This window comes from Rhinichthys klamathensis, unplaced genomic scaffold (assembly GCF_029890125.1).
Source record: "Rhinichthys klamathensis goyatoka isolate OS25496 unplaced genomic scaffold, OSU_Roscu_1.1 h1tg000033l_1, whole genome shotgun sequence".
In the NCBI taxonomy this organism is placed as follows: domain Eukaryota; kingdom Metazoa; phylum Chordata; class Actinopteri; order Cypriniformes; family Leuciscidae; genus Rhinichthys; species Rhinichthys klamathensis.
In genome coordinates this window covers 1,301,088-1,321,091 of record NW_026606582.1, presented here as the reverse complement: position 1 = coordinate 1,321,091, position 20,004 = coordinate 1,301,088, and the positions used below count along the sequence as shown (strand labels likewise).

The window sequence follows — 20,004 nt, the reverse complement described above, 5'->3', positions numbered from 1 at the left end:
GTAGCCTATCAGATAAGGTCAGGTTTGCCGAAGTGCGTTTAATTTAGGCTATTTATTTATTTTTGTCCCTGCGCGCCGATCGGAGACGAGGTCACTGCTGATATTCTGAGAGCTTTCTAGTCTCTCGGATGTCATCAGCAGCGCCTTGAATCGCCCAATCAGCGGATGGCGGGCGGGTGCGGTTTTGAAAATTGGTCAAAAACGTTGGTGCGGATGGATTGCGGACGGATGATGAGTTTTGTGATGCGGTTGCGGATGAAATAAAAGCCCATCCGCGCATCTCTACACCCTACCGTACAACAGTGAAAACACGGAAAGCAGGAAATTTCCGTCAATGGCGGGAAAGTGTTGTCTCATAAATTATGGAAATTTCCACCAATGGCAGGGGGAAAGAGTCAAGTGCTAAAGTACATGCATAAAGCTTAAAAAATGCATAAAAAAAGAAAGGAGACTGTCTGAACATTTTAATAACTTATTAATACACTTTCAGGAGTCAGTGTCGGCTGCAAAGATGAAGTTGACAGTCTTGACTCGTCATCTCCGCAGGATAAGAGGATGCGCCAATAGAGTAGTTTCATGTAATAAGAGCATTACTAATTCCACACAAACACTTGGATATGCGCCTAACAATAGCACACATTTATCTAGGTTAACGTTAGAGCGAGCGGCCACGTAAACTGCCTAATGTTAGGCTACTGTTTCAAAAGATAAGCCATGTTTAAGGTCAATGAATGACGACTTTTAATGCATTCTACTTCTTTCTTTGAATCTACTCTGCAACAACGGCTAGGGTTTTTATTTAGGCTCCTTTGATTTCAGAGCAAATGACCCAGTTTTACTCCACTTGGGTTCTGAATGAGAAGCAGTTCTCGAGTGTTCAGCGTGTGTTATACTCACTCTGAGGCGGTAAACAGGAGACTGCTGTTGGTCGAGATGCTGTTGATGGGACTGTCATGGCCTCTGAGCTCTCCCAGCGGACTCAGGGTGTCCGTGTGCCAGAGTTTGAGCACTCCTCCCCTACAGCCGCTCAGCAGGATAGGAGACGCCGGCACGACTCCCAGAGCACAGACCCAGTCACGATGAGCGTTGGGTACCTGCTGTAGGGCAAACAACATGTCAACTCATCAGACCCAGGACAAACACAGTTTGAGCCCTGATTGATTCACGTCCTGATGAGGAAATTAGCCTCTTCCTGATTTCATCCTCAGTACGGATTAATCAACTGATTGGCTAATTGTCCTTGTGGAAGCTACTAAACTTGCATTATAATGTTGCCAGAGTGAAGCCAAAAAGTATTTCGAAACTTAAGTGACACTTTAGAATGAATGTGATCTATATATATACACTCACCTAAAGGATTATTAGGAACACCATACTAATACTGTGTTTGACCCCCTTTCGCCTTCAGAACTGCCTTAATTCTACGTGGCATTGATTCAACAAGGTGCTGAAAGCATTCTTTAGAAATGTTAGCCCATATTGATAGGATAGCATCTTGCAGTTGATGGAGATTTGTGGGATGCACATCCAGGGCACGAAGCTCCCGTTCCACCACATCCCAAAGATGCTCTATTGGGTTGAGATCTGGTGACTGAGGGGGCCATTTTAGTACAGTGAACTCATTGTCATGTTCAAGAAACCAATTTGAAATGATTCGAGCTTTGTGACATGGTGCATTACCCTGCTGGGAGTAGCCATCAGAGGATGGGTACATGGTGGCCATAAAGGGATGGACATGGTCAGAAACAAGGCTCAGGTAGGCCGTGACATTTAAACGATGCCCAATTGGCACTAAGGGGCCTAAAGTGTGCCAAGAAAACATCCCCCACACCATTACACCACCACCACCAGCCTGCACAGTGGTAACAAGGCATGATGGATCCATGTTCTCATTCTGTTTACGCCAAATTCTGACTCTACCATCTGAATGTCTCAACAGAAATCGAGACTCATCAGATCAGGCAACATTTTTCTAGTCTACAACTGTCCAATTTTGGTGAGCTCTTGCAAATTGTAGCCTCTTTTTCCTATTTGTAGTGGAGATGAGTGGTACCCGGTGGAGTCTTCTGCTGTTGTAGCCCATCCGCCTCAAGGTTGTGCGTGTTGTGGCTTCACAAATGCTTTGCTGCATACCTCGGTTGTAACGAGTGGTTATTTCAGTCAAAGTTGCTCTTCTATCAGCTTGAATCAGTCGGCCCATTCTCCTCTGACCTCTAGCATCAACAAGGCATTTTCGCCCACAGGACTGCCGCATACTGGATGTTTTTCCCTTTTCACACCATTCTTTGTAAACCCTAGAAATGGTTGTGCGTTAAAATCCCAGTAACTGAGCAGATTGTGAAATACTCAGACCGGCCCGTCTGGCACCAACAACCATGCCACGCTCAAAATTGCTTAAATCACCTTTCTTTCCCATTCTGACATTCAGTTTGGAGTTCAGGAGATTGTCTTGACCAGGACCACACCCCTAAATGCATTGAAGCAACTGCCATGTGATTGGTTGATTAGATAATTGCATTAATGAGAAATTGAACAGGTGTTCCTAATAATCCTTTAGGTGAGTGTATATATATATATATATATATATATATATATATATATATATATCAGTCATGAAATTCTGCAGCCACTGAGATTGTTTTCTCAACATTTGAATAATGTGGTTCAGTGTTCGTTACAAGCTGGTCATTGTTCCTCTGAACCCCTCCACCTCCCCCAGCTCCACCTGCCTAGATCTGCTACTGGATATATGTATGTCTACTCATGCAGCAACAGCATATCTTACATGCTCACAGAAGTGTGTCTGTGTGTCTATTGGCAGTAGCGAGTCCAGCAGCAACAGTGTGTGTAGCAGATCTATTCCGCCAAAACTGAATACATTAACATTATCATATCTATTAACATGCTAAATTATTCAGAGAGTTGCCATGATTGAAATTTAGGGCTGTGTTCAAAATATCGATACAACGGTGTATCACATAATCATTCATTTGAAAAACAAAAGGAATTGAAAAGTGCAAGGATTCTGAAATTAATAAACAGGATATAAATAATAGGGCTGTGAGATTAATTGAATTTTAGTTTCGATTTCGCCTTCCAACGATCATGAAAATGATAGTCGAGAAAAATCGATAATGGTGCCACATTCTGTTCCTTTACCTCAAAGCGGTGCACTTTCACCCCTCTTTAAAAGCCCAAACTTAACATCCAAATTAGTCAAACCATGTAATGTGACTGTCGTACTATGAAGTCTATTGCGGGACGTGCTTGATATTACAAAAGAGTTATTAAAAGAGATCTCAAGCTGTTTCCCAGGCAGATTTCTAAAACACAAACGAGTAAAGTCTAGGCTACTTTGAACTTCGGATGCGTGCCTTAACGGTCGATTACACACACAAACATCTCAAAATGCCTGTCTTGGCAAGCACTGCATCCGTGTCAGTATATTAGATCAGTGCATTCGGTCTTAAAGTGACAGCAGCCTAATAGACTTTCTGCAGTCTCTGTCAATAATGTATCTGTGGCTTTGTGGTCGATACGCAGCCCTAATAAATATATATATATATTTAGTTTAATCATGTATAATGTTGTTAATATAGCTGGTTATACCTGGAGTAGGTCCTTGCGGGTCAAGTCCCATTTCTTAATGCCGTTGTCTCTGGAGCCGCTAAACAAACAATCCCCCTGAACCACCAGGGACTCGATGCCGTCATAGTGGGGCGGCTCGAAGTTATGAGTGGGGCTGATGCTACCCACAGCACCCTCGGTCACATCGAACATCTGCAGAAACAAATCACATCGTATTTGGTAGGGGTTAAAGGACTTTTCAGTCAACATTTATGTGATTAAAGTCAAGTTAACATCGATTAGTCGCTAATGACGCCATTAATGAACAGATAAGCCTGAACCTCGAGCCGAGCCTCAAACGCAGGTTGCCTTGTGTACAGATATCCTACAGATATAGGCTCCTACATAACAGCTTATTTTTATCACTTCTTTTTTCTTTGGGTCGTTATATTTCTCACAGATTTCTGCTCGTTCTAGATCAGAAACAGATAAGCACCACAGTGAAGATTACATTTATATAAATGCATTAATGTGAGAGAGAGAGAGAGAGAGAGAGAGAGAGAGAGAGAGAGAGAGAGAGAGAGAGAGAGAGAGAGAGAGAGAGAGAGAGAGAGAGAGAGAGAGAGAGAGAGAGAGAGAGAGAGAGAGAGAGAGAGAGAGAGAGAGAGAGAGAGAGAGAGAGCCTGTGAATTAATTCTACCTGGCAGCATCTCTCTACTAATACTAATACTAATACTAATCTCTACTAATTACTAAGAAACACATGCTAGACTATTTTTCAGTGTCTAAGCTATTGGTAACACTTTACAATAAAGTTTGTTAGTTAACATTAGTAAGCATGAACTAATAATAAACTGCACATATACAGCATTTATTAATCTTTGTTAATGTTAATTGCAACATTTTCTAATACTTTATTAAAATCTTGTAAACATTAGTTAATGCACTGTAAACTAACATGAACAAACAATGAACAGCTGTATTTATATTAACTAACGTTATAACAAAGATTGACAAATACAGTAACAAATGTATTGCTCTTGTTTAGTTCATGTTAGTTAATACATTAACTAATGTAAAAAAAAAAAAAAAAAAAAAAAAAGATAGTCAGGGTCTATTTTGTCAGGGTCTAACGCCAGCTAACGTCAACCAAATCACCATTACAGATAGATATACAAACCTTGATGTAGTGATCCTTAGAGCCTGTGATAACCAGATCCTGTCCGTTGCCAGTCTGATCAACAGTCAAGCACATGACTGGACCGAGATGGCCGGTTAATTTTCCTGTAGACACAAACCTGACGAAAACAGGTGGAAAACAACTGAAACTGTCAGATATCTGATGCAGCAAATGATGTATAGCTGTCAGACAGAGTGTGTGAAGTAAAGGACGCCTACCGTCTCAGGTCCCATACGCGGACAGAGTTCCCCGCGGCAGCGTAGAGGACGGTTCCGGACGGGTTCAGAAAGATCTGGTTGATCTGGTTTTCCCCGGCCGGGATGGTCACAGTGCGGTTCGTACTGGCTGCACACGGGTCACCAGCGTTCACCAGACCTGACGATCTGGAGGTGGAAACACACAAATCACAGAGGGAGAGGTTTTCAATACCAGGACACTCAATGGCCATTTTGATCATTCAATACATTTGCAATTACTTCAATACAGGAGTGTCCAGGCTGGTACCGGAAAGCTTTTAAAGGTGCATTGCGCAACATTTCATGTTAAAATACCCGTTTTTCTAACCCATACATGCTTAAACAATTGCCTGATGGGCTGAATGAGCCCTTCTCTGATCACTGCGATTGCCTCTATAATCCTGTACAGTGAAATAAATAAGAGGGATTCGGGCCGGAGCGTGAGACTGGGCGTAACGTCATGCGCGTTCACGCTCCCCTGGCTATGTCTGGCAGGTTTGTGTATTCGCCGCCATTCTCCATATTAGCGAAGACAACTCGAGCGACAAAACTTCAGTCAACTTTCGACAAAAGTAGAAGATGGATTCAAAGAGACCGACTTGTAGTTCATGAACCCCAACGCAAACTCCACGCAAGACAAAGACAGTAAGGCAGTTTCGCTTGTCGCCAGAGGGGGGCATAGTTCTGCAAAAACTCAGAGAGGTGCGCAATGCACCTTTAATACATTTTTACCAACATGGACTCAAGATCATCTGACCCAAATGTGCCACAGTCAAGTCAAGTCACATTTATTTATATAGCGCTTTTTACAATACAGAGCGTTTCAAAGCAGCTTTACAGAGATAACAGGAAAATAATGAAAAAAATACATATATTTTCCAGTATTGAATGACTCCTGTTTTACCGTCTCTGAGGCAGAAGTGAGACACTTGTAACCGTGTCAACACTTGCAAAGCTGCTGTGTTTACAGAACTCTTTAACATCTCAACTGTACCAACATGCTTTAGAAGTGCCATTATTATTCCTGTACCAAAGGTGAGCTGTCTTAATGACTATCGCTCTGTGGCATTAACTCATATTGTAATGAAATGCTTTGAGAGGCTGGTGCTGCAACGCATACAGAACATCATCCCAGATACTATAGATCACTATACCGTCACAAGAGTCCGCTGGACAAGAAAAACTGCTACGTGAGGCTATTATTTGTGGATTATAGCTCTGCGTTTAATACGTCGTCCCAACCAAGCTGATCTACAAGCTGCTAAATCCCGGACTGAGAGCCACATTGTGCAGTTAGATCTTGGGTTTTCTCCCCGACAGTCCCCAGTGTGTGTTGAGCCCGGTGCTGTATTCCTGGTTTACACATGATTGTGTGGCCGTTCACAGCTTTAATATCATTATTAAGTTTGCTGACCAAACCAACATTGTGGGTCTGATCACCAACGATGAGAAGGTGAAGCTGAGGCTCTTGGGATGATGGTGTCAGAACTACAGCCTGTCTCTTAATGACAGTAAAACTAAGGAGTTGGTGATCGACTTTAGGAAGCAGGATATATATATATATTTGAAATATACTATTGTCTATAGATGATGCATGGAAAATGTTGTGTGAATCAGTCAAGTAGTTTAGGAGATTTCTGTCTGTCATTGAAGCGTTCTGTAACTCAAACTGGCCGACAGACTTCAGCACGCTGTGCTGTTGTCCACATATTAAGACTTTTTTTTCTTCTGAAATCTAATCAGATTAGATGTTTGAATCCAAATTTCACATAACTTCATACACACGGATGACAAGACAATGGGTCTCATTCATGAAACATTCGTAAATATACGAGTAAATATGCGAGTGATTTGCGCGTAAAGAGACCTTCCCGAAAACTCTTGCATTATATGATTAAAATATTTTTGCAGGCTGAAATAAGTGATTTCCTCTGAAAGTCAGTTGTCCCTTTTGACACCAGCATGTATCGCTAACCTGGCTAACCTGCTTCATCCATCCCGAACTATCATCCACACGGGCCATGTATGCTTGGACCCCAAAGGTCGTCGCTTGCGGCTTCATTTTGAAGAATGAAATGTTTGTGCTTGTGGTTTCTGAATGCATGTCTGATATGTACAGGAACTCACGTGAGTGTGCGGATGCACTTGGCCGAGTCTCGGATGTCCCAGACTTTGATGTAGGAGGTGGAGACGGTGAACACCAGACTGGAGCTGTAACGCACCGACACCACATTGTTGGGGTGGCCTCCTAGAGACATGATCTCCTGTCCCGTCACCAGGTTCCACACTTTACAGGTCCGGTCTGGCAGAAGGAAACAGGGCCAGGTTATACAAAACTGGTTGGACCAATTATTCTTATTAGTAAGTAATAAAATAAAAAAAGACGAAGGAACTGGAATTTTTAAATTCTTTACAATCCGTGGTTATTTTTTTTACTAAAAATGAAAGCTGAAATACAATCAAATATTAATATTTATTGAAAAACTTAATGAAAATTAGAAATGTTGCATTGGCAACTAACTGATATAAAAAAAGTTTGTTTAAAAATGAAATAAAAATTTAAGCTAAATAGAAATGTGAAAGCACATAATCACTTAAACTAAAATGAAAATAAAAAACTTAAAAATGTAAAAAATAAAAGCTAATTCAAATTTTTAAATACTATAATGGTACATAAACGTTCATAAAATAACATGGTATTATTCTCCAAACTAAAAATCCAAAATCATTGTATTTTTGTGAAACGGGTTGAGTGAGCACAACTGAATCCTTCTAGCATACATGCAGGGAAAGACTAAAGCATATCATGTGCTCTGACCTTTTGACCCGGTGAAGAGGAGGTCGTCTGTGGAGTCGACACACAGAACAGCTTTACTGTGACCCTCGGCTATATGAACACACTGCAGAGAGCCGGCGCGACCGCTCTTCGACACAGGAACAGGGTTGATCACACCTCTGACGCACATCAACAAACCAACAATCAGGAGATTCCTCCGTCAAAACTCGTGTATCGACTCATCATTGTCTTCCATACACACATTGCTGCAGATACAGCGCCATAAAGTACTTTCCCCATTCCTGATTCCCTTTCACTGCATATTTATCTCCACGTTTCATATAATCAAATGTTGACTCCGGAAACTGGAGTCAAGATTCCAGAAAAGATTCCAGAAAAACTGTCTAAAAACACCCAAGTTTGTCATTGAGTTCTCGGCATTAACAATGACAGAGATCATGAATGCAAGTCATTTTTCATGGCACTGTATGATTTTGCCAAAATAGTTTGTGAAGCAAAATATGTGTGTGCCAATGAATGCGGTCCAGAAATTCATCCACACGCAGTGAAACAAACACTCATGATGCAAAATCAAAATAAATACAATAAAAGGAATCAGAAAGTAAAATAGGGTGGAGAGCCTTGAAGCACACTAACAATAAAACCGTCTGATTTACTGATAATCAGTCATGCTGGTCCGGCCCATCCTCCCAGAACTACTGAAACCACTATAAATGCAGGAACATCCACGTATTCACAAACACTCACAGAAATGTGTTCTTCCATTAACTTATGAAAAACTAAATTTAAGTTCAAATTAAAAACCAAAAACACTTCAGATGCAAATAATCAGAGTAGTCAGCATTTGTAAGGCAAGAACTTCTCACGGCCACCGGTATGTTCCTGCCCGAGGAGAACAGAAGGGTTTTCGCTGCGGTCGTGTGGCGGGAAACACATTGGCCCCGACAACCCCTTAGCGACATTTCATTTTGAAGAACAGTTTTTGTTTTAGGCTAGAGTTTATTTACTCCCACACGCGAGTTCTGCAGGGCAAAATCTAGAACTAAGCCAATCCAAGCCAATTCGGCATTTTGTGGCCACTTTTTATGTGGACTATAACCCATATTCTGAATTTGAAAATGCCATGTAAATACCATTTTCTGGATTAATGTCATAAATCTAAGTTGGAATTTCGTTAATGTGCATGTGAACGAGGATATGAGAGGGATTCTTCTTTAATAAAGCGAGAAGTATGATTATTGCAGTCAATGTAAAGTAGCTAGTGTTTTACACTTTGGGGTAAGAGTCAGAGAGCATGCTTCTTCAAAACTGTTTTTTTTTATCTTATATGCCAATTTTTCTACATACAAATCCTGTTTGCAGGATTCGTAGGATTTATTGTTTGCAGGATTTACTATTGTGAAAGTATACTGTCTTAAATCCAACACAAACAGGCAGAAGGCAGAAACCTCCATAAATTGGAGTAGTAACTTGCTGCCGCTGGGGGGTGCTGGCTCTTACTGTGTGATATCTTTGGCTTTGGCCTTGTCAGCCACGGCTTGTCCCTTGTCATAAGTCTTCCTGCGAGAAAGAGGGGATGGTTCCGGTAATCTCTTTTGCCCACCTGCTGGAAGTCTGTTGCCAGAGCTGCTACTTTAAGATCCATTTGCAATGTGAAAGACAGAAACATAAAAATAAAACACAAGGACTGAAAAAAAAAAAGAAACACAAACATAATGTGGGCAGCATGCATAAAAAAAACACACAAATAAACTTAACATTGTCTGTATTTTTAAGCTAAAAAAGCGAATTAAACTCAAGTTACTACAGCAAAAACTTTATTTGCTGGTTTAAAAAAAAACATTGGCAACAATGCAAACCTACTGGCAACCAATTCTGTGGCGAATCACAGAAATATCTGCCTCTACTGGCAAACAGTTATTTAGAAAATATTCGCCAAGGCTGGCGGCAAACCTGTGGCAACTATACAAAAATTCCTCACAGCTGTTAAACTTTTCACTGAAGTGAAATGATTATTGAACTTGTGAACAAAAAAACTAAAAACTTTCAAATAACTTTATAAGATTGGAATGTTTGTGAAAAAAGGAGTTCAAACAGATGTCAGATTGTGATTTAGTTAAAAGAACATGAACGTAAACCATGTGTTATTGTGAATAACACCCGTCTTAACCTCTTGATGTAGATCATCACAGTTGATGTTATTCTTGAACACGATCCTTTGCAAAAACTGTTTCTGGTCAAACTTGAAGTAAATTTCTGGTAAACCACAAATAGTTGCCAGAAGTGTACAGTTCTTCCCACTACAAAGTAGTCCCCACAACTCACACATGCTGTTATCTAGCTATCAGTAGTCATTGTAAATAACTATTTACTATAATGGTCTGAAATCTTTTGAGTATTGCCAAATCTGACTCTAGACTATAGCTTGGTTGTTTAGTGTTGTTAGCCACTCACATGGAACAGTAATGCAAGTCAATTGAATAAAAGTGTTAAGAGAAAACCATTTTTGAAGTTTTGTAAACTTTTGACTAAGCTGAAATTAACCAGATGAGATCAGTCTTAACAGTATAGCGGGAAAAAAATATTAGTGTGACATCAAAGCATCTTTCTTTAACAAGGCACAACATTTGGCGGAAAAAAAGGACATTTTAAAGTAAACAAAGCAGGAGTAGTTAGTTCATGCATGATGTGAGATGGAGCAGTAAGTAAGTGAAGATTTTAGTTAGCAAGGTTACTTTACACTTACATGCTACCCATTCTAGAGGACAATCCGGCAGGGGGGAGCATGTAGTCCCGATCTCTGACTGCGTTTCCAGCCGACTCCAGATCTCCCGCTCCCTCGGGTGTCTCAGTCATTGGGTGTAAAGGGATGAAGTCTCTTGTCGGTGTGTCCGGGCCAGAGTCACCGTTGTTTACGTAGAGTAACTCCATCTGAGTAGTTGTCCTCCTTCGGGCCTTTACAATTATTGCGAAAACAAATACGCAAGGAAATGGGTGTTATCCAGAGTCACTTATTAGGTTCAGTCCAACTGAGATTAGGTGCCTTGATTAAGGTGATCATAGCTCATGGATCAACTTTTGAATGGTTTGCACATAAAATCTCTTGGTTACCAAGCTTTCGGTAAGGTAAGATTCAGGTAATTTGTCCCATACCTTAGTCCTAGATTTAGTCTCGCCACATAACTTCATGAGGTCAGAGGCCAGGGTGCTGAATTATGGGAAAAGATATTGACTTCGGTTTGTTCAATCATAAAAGCACAGTAATGAAAACAAACATATATGCCATTGGCAGATTAACTTACTTTCCTTCCACTGCAGGACTTGGGGTCGACTCGTCGCTACTACTGTCGTCTCCATTTTCTAACGAGGAAAAAGAAATGAGAGTGGATATTCAAGCAACCACAAATGGGTGTCTAACTTGCACCAGAAGAATTGGAAGAACTTGCAAGATACTTGAATTAAAGCAAAAACACGCCGACACTGTTATCTGTGATGTTTAAAAGACTTTCGAGAGTGTGGTAGTAATACAAAGCAAATGAGGATAAATTATGCACAGCGCTACCATGCTAGTTTCTTTAGTTGCCGTGAACGCTGATCCAAACCGTTTTCTGATATCAGCTGTGACCAGAAAGAGGCTATCGTCAAAGTTAGTGCAAAAAAGTTGTGGAGAAGAAGGATGAGGGAACACAAATGGTAAATCATTCAAAAAGGAAGGAAAAAAATTAGTTGTACATGGTCTGGAAGAATTGCTTGTTTTCCTGCTGCTGGACTGCGACGTAGCCTATGCTATTGGTGATAAGTAGTATGTTGCTAGCTGGGGATTGATGGTTTAAAATGGTAAGAACCAGTAGAGGAGGTGTGGACAGATGGACAGAAGCCTCATGCACCTGCGGACGGGACCGCTAGCCTGTGGTTAGTCCAAGGAGGTAGACCCATGCGCTCATTACAGAGAGAGTGTGGCTATTGGTACTCACCCAAGGGCATGTTACCTAGTTCTGTTTAAATCAGGCAACAGGGGAACAGAAAAGATGAAGTTATATGGTATGATGGTATTCATGGATATACCACAATACAATGTGAATATGGAAAAGATATTTCAAGGGTTTCCACACTTTTTAACCAACCCATTTCTATGACTTTCCCATGATTTTCCAGGCCTGTGTATCACAATTTTAAAATTCCCTGATTTTTAAGGTGTTTAACGACTGTGGAAAGCCTGTACATGGGGACACCGTACAACCTTTCATGGGGACTGATTGATTATTTGAATGAAGTGCAACTTTGTTATATGTAGGTCCATTAATGTGGTATCAGAGGTGTCCAATCCGGCTCCTGAAGGGCCAATCTCCTGCAGAGTTTAACTCCAACCATATTTAAACACACCCGAACCAGCCTATCAAGATCTGCAGGTCATCTGCTAGAAACCTTCAAGCAGGTGTGCTTGAACAGGTTGGAGCTAAACTTCGCAGGACGTTGGCCCTCCAGAAGCAGGACCAGACACACAAAATTTAAGGTATCAAAAAATAAATTCTGGTCAGACATGTCATTTAGACAATCTCTTCCTGTCTAAAAAAGGTGGTTCTTGGGCAAAATAAGCTGCAATGTGGACCACACTTAATGCTGATGCTGAGACCACAAACTCAACACAACAGAGTTTAGTGCTGTCGTCGACACCAGCTCATGTTAGTCCAAGTCCAGGCCGAGACCTGAGAAGGTAAGGTCAGAGTCAAGACCGAGACCTGAAGAGGGTCGAGTCAGAGTCAAGACCGAGGCCCATGGAGGGTCGAGTCAGAGTCAAGACCGAGGCCCATGGAGGGTCGAGTCAGAGTCAAGACCGACACCTGAAGAGGGTCGAGTCAGAGTCAAGACCGAGGCCCATGGAGGGTCGAGTCAGAGTCAAGACCGAGACCTGAAGAGGGTTGAGTCAGAGTCAAGACCGAGACCCATGGAGGGTCGAGTCAGAGTCAAGACCGAGGCCCTTGGAGGGTCGAGTCAGAGTCAAGACCGACACCTGAAGAGGGTTGAGTCAGAGTCAAGACCGAGGCCCATGGAGGGTCGAGTCAGAGTCAAGACCGAGGCCCATGGAGGGTCGAGTCAGAGTCAAGACCGACACCTGAAGAGGGTTGAGTCAGAGTCAAGACCGAGGCCCATGGAGGGTCGAGTCAGAGTCAAGACCGAGACCTGAAGAGGGTTGAGTCAGAGTCAAGACCGAGACCCGAAGAGGGTCGAGTTTGAGTCAAGACCAAGTCCAAGTGCTTCCAAACCCATGACAAGACTCAGACTCCAGACAGACTTGTGTCAAACAATACTCATAGAGCTGCAAAGGGCACTCTGGCCTGCTCTTCCAGTTAGCCATGAGCACACGGGACTTTGAACATGATCTGTGTTTCAGCCATTAGCCTGTTTTATATAATATTCAGGCTTACATCACTACAAATGAAAGTGCATATCTTCATCACTTCGTCATAAATACTGCATAAAAAACTACACATAGTTATAGTTTCTGTCAGGTTCTGGGCAATACTTGAATTGTTTAAGGGTGGGTTTCAAGAATTTTGGCTTGTGCTACTCCGTGACTCAAAACTCAAAAACTCAGCACATCAACTAGTGGCAGAATTAATCGACTACTTAGTGCAACCCCTAGACCAGGAGTAGCAAATACTGCTACTATACCACTTTTCCACTGGGGCTGGTGCAGTTGCTGGAGCCAGTGCTTGCCCAGCGGGCGCTTGCCCAAGATTTGGGCACTATCCAGGGTTTTTTGTGTGGAAAAGCACACCCTGCTTCCAGATTGGGCACCGGCTCCAGCACCAGCCCCAGTGGAAAAGTGGATCTAGAGGGCTACCTTCCTGCAGACTTCATTTCCAAACCTGCTCCAACACACCTGCTTGATATTTTCAAGTGATCCTGAAGACCTTGATTAGCTGGTTCATGCATGTTTGATTAGAACTGAAGCTAAGCTAAGATAGTAGCTCTCCAGAAGCAGGCTTGGCCACCCCTTCTCCATAGTCCACAATTGCACTTTACCTCAGATTTGGAAAATAGTAACTGTCTGTCAGACATCTGGCCCCTTTAGACCACATTTTGTGAATATTCTAGTATTTGCAGAATCACAAAACAATAATGGGTATTCTGGCACGCTAGCAGGGCTGAGCAGTACCGCTAAGGTCACTGTTGGGGTCTTAGGGCCTGGGGTCAAAGAGCTAACCGATAAGTTTCAGGAGGGATGTCCCTACCTTGCAGAGCATTCCCCAACAGCGCATCCAGTTCCGGGTTAAACTCTGCCTTCTCTTTCAGCATGTGGAAGAGCAGCTGGTTTTGAGTGGCACTGTTGATCTCAGTTTGCTTGAGCCGCCCCTCCATCACCTTTATCTGAGATTCCTTCACAGCTGCCTGTAGACCCTGAAAGCATGTGGCCAGGATGAACACCAAATGTACTAATGTTTTAAAAATGAATGAATCTATTTATGAGAATTGAACTTTTAACATTATAGCATGTAACAGAGAAGACCAAAGCAGAGTAACAGTTTTGTGATTGGATACCTTGTTGATGGCCATGGACATGAAATGGTCCAGTAGGAATCGAGATTCAGCCAGAGTGCAGGAACCAATCACAGACGAGACATCAATAACATCACCCTCTTCCTACGCATGAAAAAAAAAACGGTATATAATTTTTTCAATACTAGTGGTTTGATTTAGAGTAATTTGAGTGAATTCATTCGAGTTTAAAAGCAATATTCCAGTGGTTTGATTTAAAGCTGCAGTCCGTAGTTTTTCCTCTTTGTCGCCATCTCTGTTCGAAGTGCTGTGAGAAAAGGCTATAAATCTCCACCTCTAACATCCTCACACGCAATATAGCCTACTAGCCGGGACTCTTCTTTATGTGTACAGATGTGACGTAATGATGCAAAGACATGCTCGAATCTCCCGCTGAAATCCACCAGTACCACTGGAATTAAAAACATTATTACAAGCTTACTGCTTTGAATCGAGCGAAGGCAAGCAGAGAGTTTTGAACACTGGCTGGTTATGTACTTGCTCAAATTTATTTTGGATAATTTTTAACCCAAAAAAGTTATGGACTGCAGCTTTAAAGGGGTCATGACATAAGAAATGTTCCTTTATCTTTTGACATATAAGAGGTCTTTGTAAGATGAAAATATCCAGCATTACACAGTACGATGCAGTACACAGATGGCACATACAACAGGTACACAACAAGACAGAAGACATATATATTAGCATGCTTCTGCCGCAAGCAACAATGCAGGTAACAATAGGATACAGAAATATAGTGGCTAGCATAGCTCATGTTTTTTGGTTGGATTACCGGCGACATTGTTTTAGCCGCTGGAGGTTGTTGGCAAAGTCATCATGAGTGACGGGCTCTTTACCTTTCACCGCTCCCAGCTCCAGTTCTAGGCTGTCTACACTGGAAACATCCAAGTATACTTTGTAAATTGGTAAGTTTGTCTCTCTGAACGAGTAATGATGAAGCTGTGTGGTATTGAAGCATCCACTGAAGCATGTGACATCGCAAGGCCCTGTTTGCTTTGAAGGTCTAAATGCAGTGAATTTTGTCTTGAACTTCTGTAACCGACGCCGAATGGCTTTTCCCATGCAACGAAGAGACTGACAGATCTGAGTGGATTGCTCTCAATGTTTGGATGGTGCTTGAAGGCCCAATGTTTACACCTTTGATTCAGATCATAGAAGGAGTGTTTCATTCGACTGCAAGTGCCCTGCAAAGAGTAGTTCACAGGGTATTCCACCATCTTAAGAGAATTTACAAATCGAAAGAAGAGAACATGTTCAGTTCAAAGGGCAAAGGGAATAAGAGTACACCGATACATCACTTCACAGGAATCACTTTACCCACCAGCCCTTGCGCATCACTCCTGCACTTCCAGAAATCTGAATTAAATAAAGGCAGTAAAACGTAGCTGAGGCTCCACTGCTATTATTGAGGAGTGGTTTGTATACAGTTGTTTGTGGGTTGTTCACAGTTACAGTGATCATGATTACGTTTGAATGAGATAAAATATACATCTAATCTAACCAAATGATGTTTATTTTCACATTAAACATCGCAACAGATAATTATCACTCATCTTAGCGCTTTCACTTTTCTAACTTTAGTTAGGGTGTAATGTTGCTGTTTGAGGATAAACAACATCAGTAAAGTCACGACACTCAAAGTTCACAGCAAAGAAAGACATTTTCTTATAAAGAAACAGCATTTTAAGGACTACAACAAACGTCTGGAAGGGACTACACAACATTCCTCCCGGGTTAGTGACATCACCAACCCCAATATTTACATAAACCCCGCCCCGGAACAAGATTTATAGATTATCATGACGGAATATGCTAATCAATGACTAGAAGATAACTACACATAAGCTACATACAGGGTTCCTGCACACTTTTGAAAGTCAAATTTAAGGCTTTTTAAGACCTTTTTAAGACCTTAAGAAATCAAAATTAATACCGTACATTAGGGCTGTGCAGTATTGACAAAATATATCTTGATATTTTCAACGTTTTGTTGATAATAATTAGATGATATTTTACTGATTGTGTTTTTGTGCTGGTGTCTTGCTGACTCACGAAGATATTCATATTTTTCATATTCTATGCAGTGGTCGGTTCACAGCAGTGGCAGAAATTAATATTTTGATTAAGGGGCAATATTTGCCACCTTAAATTGATTTTTTCAGGGGCATTTTCACCTATATATGGACATTTTTTCTAAATTTATTTAGAGTTATGCATCACCTTTAATGTCAAATGCTATCATTCAAATTAAATTATACAGTAATTATTATACAATAATACTTAATTATATAATAATCATACAGTACCACTGTTACCAGTCAAATTATATCATTCAATCAAAATCCATCTTTGCAGTGCAGAGGTGACACAGAAGCGGCATCAGAAGTGGCATTAATATATTTACACTCCATTTACAACTGCATAAATAAAGCTATGAGATATATATTTTAAAATCAATATTCAATATTTAAAAATGAAATGATTTATAATTTTAACATTTTATTTAAAGGGTACTTTAAATATGAAACCACAGCGGCAAATCACTGTCTTAATAAGTGAGTTGAGGGAGTCATTCATTCAACCGATTCGTTCAAACGGCTGATTCATTCGGGAAAGAAGCAAGTGATTCGTTCAAAACGCGGATTTCAGTCAAGAAATCATCGCTGTCGGTTGCATTGAGACTCTGCTACGGTTTCATTTTGAAATTATAGTCGGCGAAATAAAGGGAAAACAAACAATATTGACAATATTGTGTCTAAAAAGTAGTTTCAATGTTAACTTATTGTTAATTTAACAGTTGTATAACATAAATATCACACTTGGAATCGTGCACGGGAAAACGGCACTCTTTCTGATGTGATATTCCAATATAATAACATAATATGATATAAATATAAGACAAAAACTAATTTGGGGACATAACAGTTACACTACACACATCACGCAGTGAAAGCACGAGACAAATGCGATGTCAGCTCGCAGTGCCTCGTACATTGTTAAAACAATGATTACAATATCATAATAGGCAATACACATCGCACACCATACGCACATAAAGAATGAACTTACAACTGAACTGACATTTACGACCTTTCTTCTCCTCTCCTCTCCTCTCGCGTGCAGGAGACAGTTATGCTGCCGCGACTCGCGAGTGACGCGAAATGTCACGTGAACTAGCAACTCCACAAAGATAGAATAATAAATAAATAAAAATACGTACGCTAATTAGATAGTTTTAATTTGGAAAGCTTTTAGATATGTCTAAGTCAAAGTGTCATCTAAAATTTAAGACCTTTCATAAGTAAAAATAAGACTTTATAAGACTTTTTATGGTCTTAAATTTAAAAAATCTAATTCAAGACTTTTTAAGACTTTTTAAGGATCCGCGGGAACCCTGTACATAAATTCGTCAACTAACCATAAGTTGTCTACATGTTGTCACTTTTTCTCACTGAATCTCTCCATCATTGTCTGACTCCGGTTTGAACATAAAAGGCTAAAAGTTTTGAAATTTTCAGGACACAAGCTGTTGAAGCTCCGCCCCCTGCGTCGAGAGCAGTAGCTCATTTGCATTTAAAGGGACAGACAAAAAACGGTGCGTTTTTGCTTTCCCTCAAAAAGTGACAATTTTAACATGTTTTATAAAAATATCTGTGGGCCATTTTGAGCTAAAAATTCACATACACACTCTGGGGACATCGGAGACTTATTTTACATCTTGTGAAAAGGGCATTAAAGGGATAGTTCACTTTGAAATTAATTTTTGGTATGTTTTAGCTTACCTCAAGGGCATCCAAGATGTAGGTGTCTTTGTTTCCGCAGTAGTTTCAATTTTGATATTTTTAGGTCAAACCGTTCTTGTCTGTCAGTCATATAATGCAGGTCTATGGTCACCACCTCAAAGAGCATGCACAGAGAAGTCCAAATTAAACATGATTTAATGACTCGTAAATGTAAGTACACATTGATGGCCTAAGACACGAAACGAGCGGTTTGTGTGAGAAAACGAACAGTATTTATATCGTTTTTACCTCTTATAAACACAGCCACGTCCAAGTGATCTGACGGCGCGGGCGCTTCGGTCTTTTCCGGAAAGCGCCGGAAGTGATCTCTCGCGCGTGTACGTCACTCATTGTTTACACAGTACAGAGATTGTAGGTAAGACGGCTAATTAAAATGGTACTAATTTGCGCTTATCCGGGATGTTTAAACCGTCGTAAAAGAAAACAATAAAAAAAATAAAACAATTGTATGAGTGACGTACACGCGCGAGAGATCACTTCCGGCGCTTTCCGGAAAAGACCGAAGCGCCGGCGCCCTCAGATCACTTGGACGTGGCTGTAGTTACAAGAGGTAAAAACGATATAAATACTGTTCGTTTTCTCACACAAACCGCTCGTTTCGTGTCGTAGGCCATCAATGTGTACTTACATTTACGAGTCATTAAATCATGTTTAATTTGGACTTCTCTGTGCATGCTCTTTGAGGTGGTGACCATAGACCTGCATTATATGACTGACAGACAAGAACGGTTTGGCCTAAAAATATCAAAATTGAAAATACTGCGGAAACAAAGACACCTACATCTTGGATGCCCTTGAGGTACGCTAAAACATACCAAAAATTAATTTCAAAGTGAACTATCCCTTTAAACCATCCCTTTAATGTACACAAAGTTGCATGGGCGTAACGCATTTTGTCAGAGGAACTTGAACAGAGACTCAGGGCTTCGGGAGCAGTGGGAGCTGCCTCACCTTTGCTTCCTCCATCTGCATGATGTTGGCCTGGCAGTCAGAGATGCTGTCGTTGATGTAGTCGATGTTGGCCAGCAGAGACTCCAGCTCCTCGTTCAGAGACTGAACATCTTTTTCTACCTCCGGTTCTTCCGCCAGCAGTCTCTCTCTCTTCCGGTTGATCTTATCCCGCCGGCGGGTCAGCTCTTCACGTTGCTGTGGGCGGGATTTCAAACAATGAGAAGCTAAACAAGTTTGTACAGAGCTTTTATTTTAGGAATATAAATGCAGTTACATTTCAAAAAAGTATCATATAAAAGGTTTTTTTACTAAATATGATCAGTTTGTATCTACAGTATTAGCATTAAGGCAGATTTGACATTGTAAAGTAGGTGTTTCTCAGGATAACGGGTTGATTTGTACCTTTAGAAGACGATTCATGTCAGTCTCCATGTTGGAAATTGTAACGCGCTGCATGATAATATCGGAGATACGGCGTTCCAGACTCTGCCATTTCCCACGAGCCATTCGAGTGGAGTATATCCCAGCCGGCCTGCGATAGTATAATCTAAAGCAAACAATTGTCAGTCACAGGCATAATAAAGTCATATGAACACATTTGCACGAGGCCTGTATAATGCACCTGGTTCCGTTAGGTGCTCCTGAGCCCGAGTAAGTCCGACCCGCGGGAGGTCTGTGAGAGAAGTCCTGGTTTGACTCGAGATTGACCTTTCGTGTGACCTTTCCTGATATAGGCCGTACCTGTCTCCTTAGAGCGGTTACCTGAGAGACACAGCAGTAATCACTACTGGAAACCTTTCAAAATCTGATATTGACTAAATGAATAGGCAAATAAAAAAAAAATTATAATCAACAGATGAATTGACAATCAAAATAGTTGTTATCTGCAGGGCTAAATTAAAGCATGAA

At 41.1% G+C, this 20,004-nt stretch overlaps 1 protein-coding gene across 1 annotated transcript in view; it reads right to left on the bottom strand.

Moving 5' to 3' along the window:
- kif21a (kinesin family member 21A) overlaps positions 1-20,004 on the bottom strand; it is a 63,621-nt gene that overhangs the window by 3,412 nt on the left and 40,205 nt on the right. The window contains exons 19-34 of the mRNA XM_056245754.1: positions 19,718-19,857; positions 19,498-19,642; positions 19,096-19,290; positions 14,324-14,425; positions 14,017-14,182; positions 11,755-11,775; positions 11,083-11,140; positions 10,934-10,988; positions 10,527-10,735; positions 9,281-9,412; positions 7,802-7,938; positions 7,111-7,285; positions 4,966-5,130; positions 4,748-4,865; positions 3,610-3,780; positions 898-1,097 (exon numbers count right to left, since the gene is read on the bottom strand). Coding sequence (XP_056101729.1) covers positions 898-1,097; positions 3,610-3,780; positions 4,748-4,865; positions 4,966-5,130; positions 7,111-7,285; positions 7,802-7,938; positions 9,281-9,412; positions 10,527-10,735; positions 10,934-10,988; positions 11,083-11,140; positions 11,755-11,775; positions 14,017-14,182; positions 14,324-14,425; positions 19,096-19,290; positions 19,498-19,642; positions 19,718-19,857 — 2,189 coding nt within the window. The remainder of the gene's footprint in view (positions 1-897; positions 1,098-3,609; positions 3,781-4,747; positions 4,866-4,965; positions 5,131-7,110; positions 7,286-7,801; positions 7,939-9,280; positions 9,413-10,526; positions 10,736-10,933; positions 10,989-11,082; positions 11,141-11,754; positions 11,776-14,016; positions 14,183-14,323; positions 14,426-19,095; positions 19,291-19,497; positions 19,643-19,717; positions 19,858-20,004) is intronic.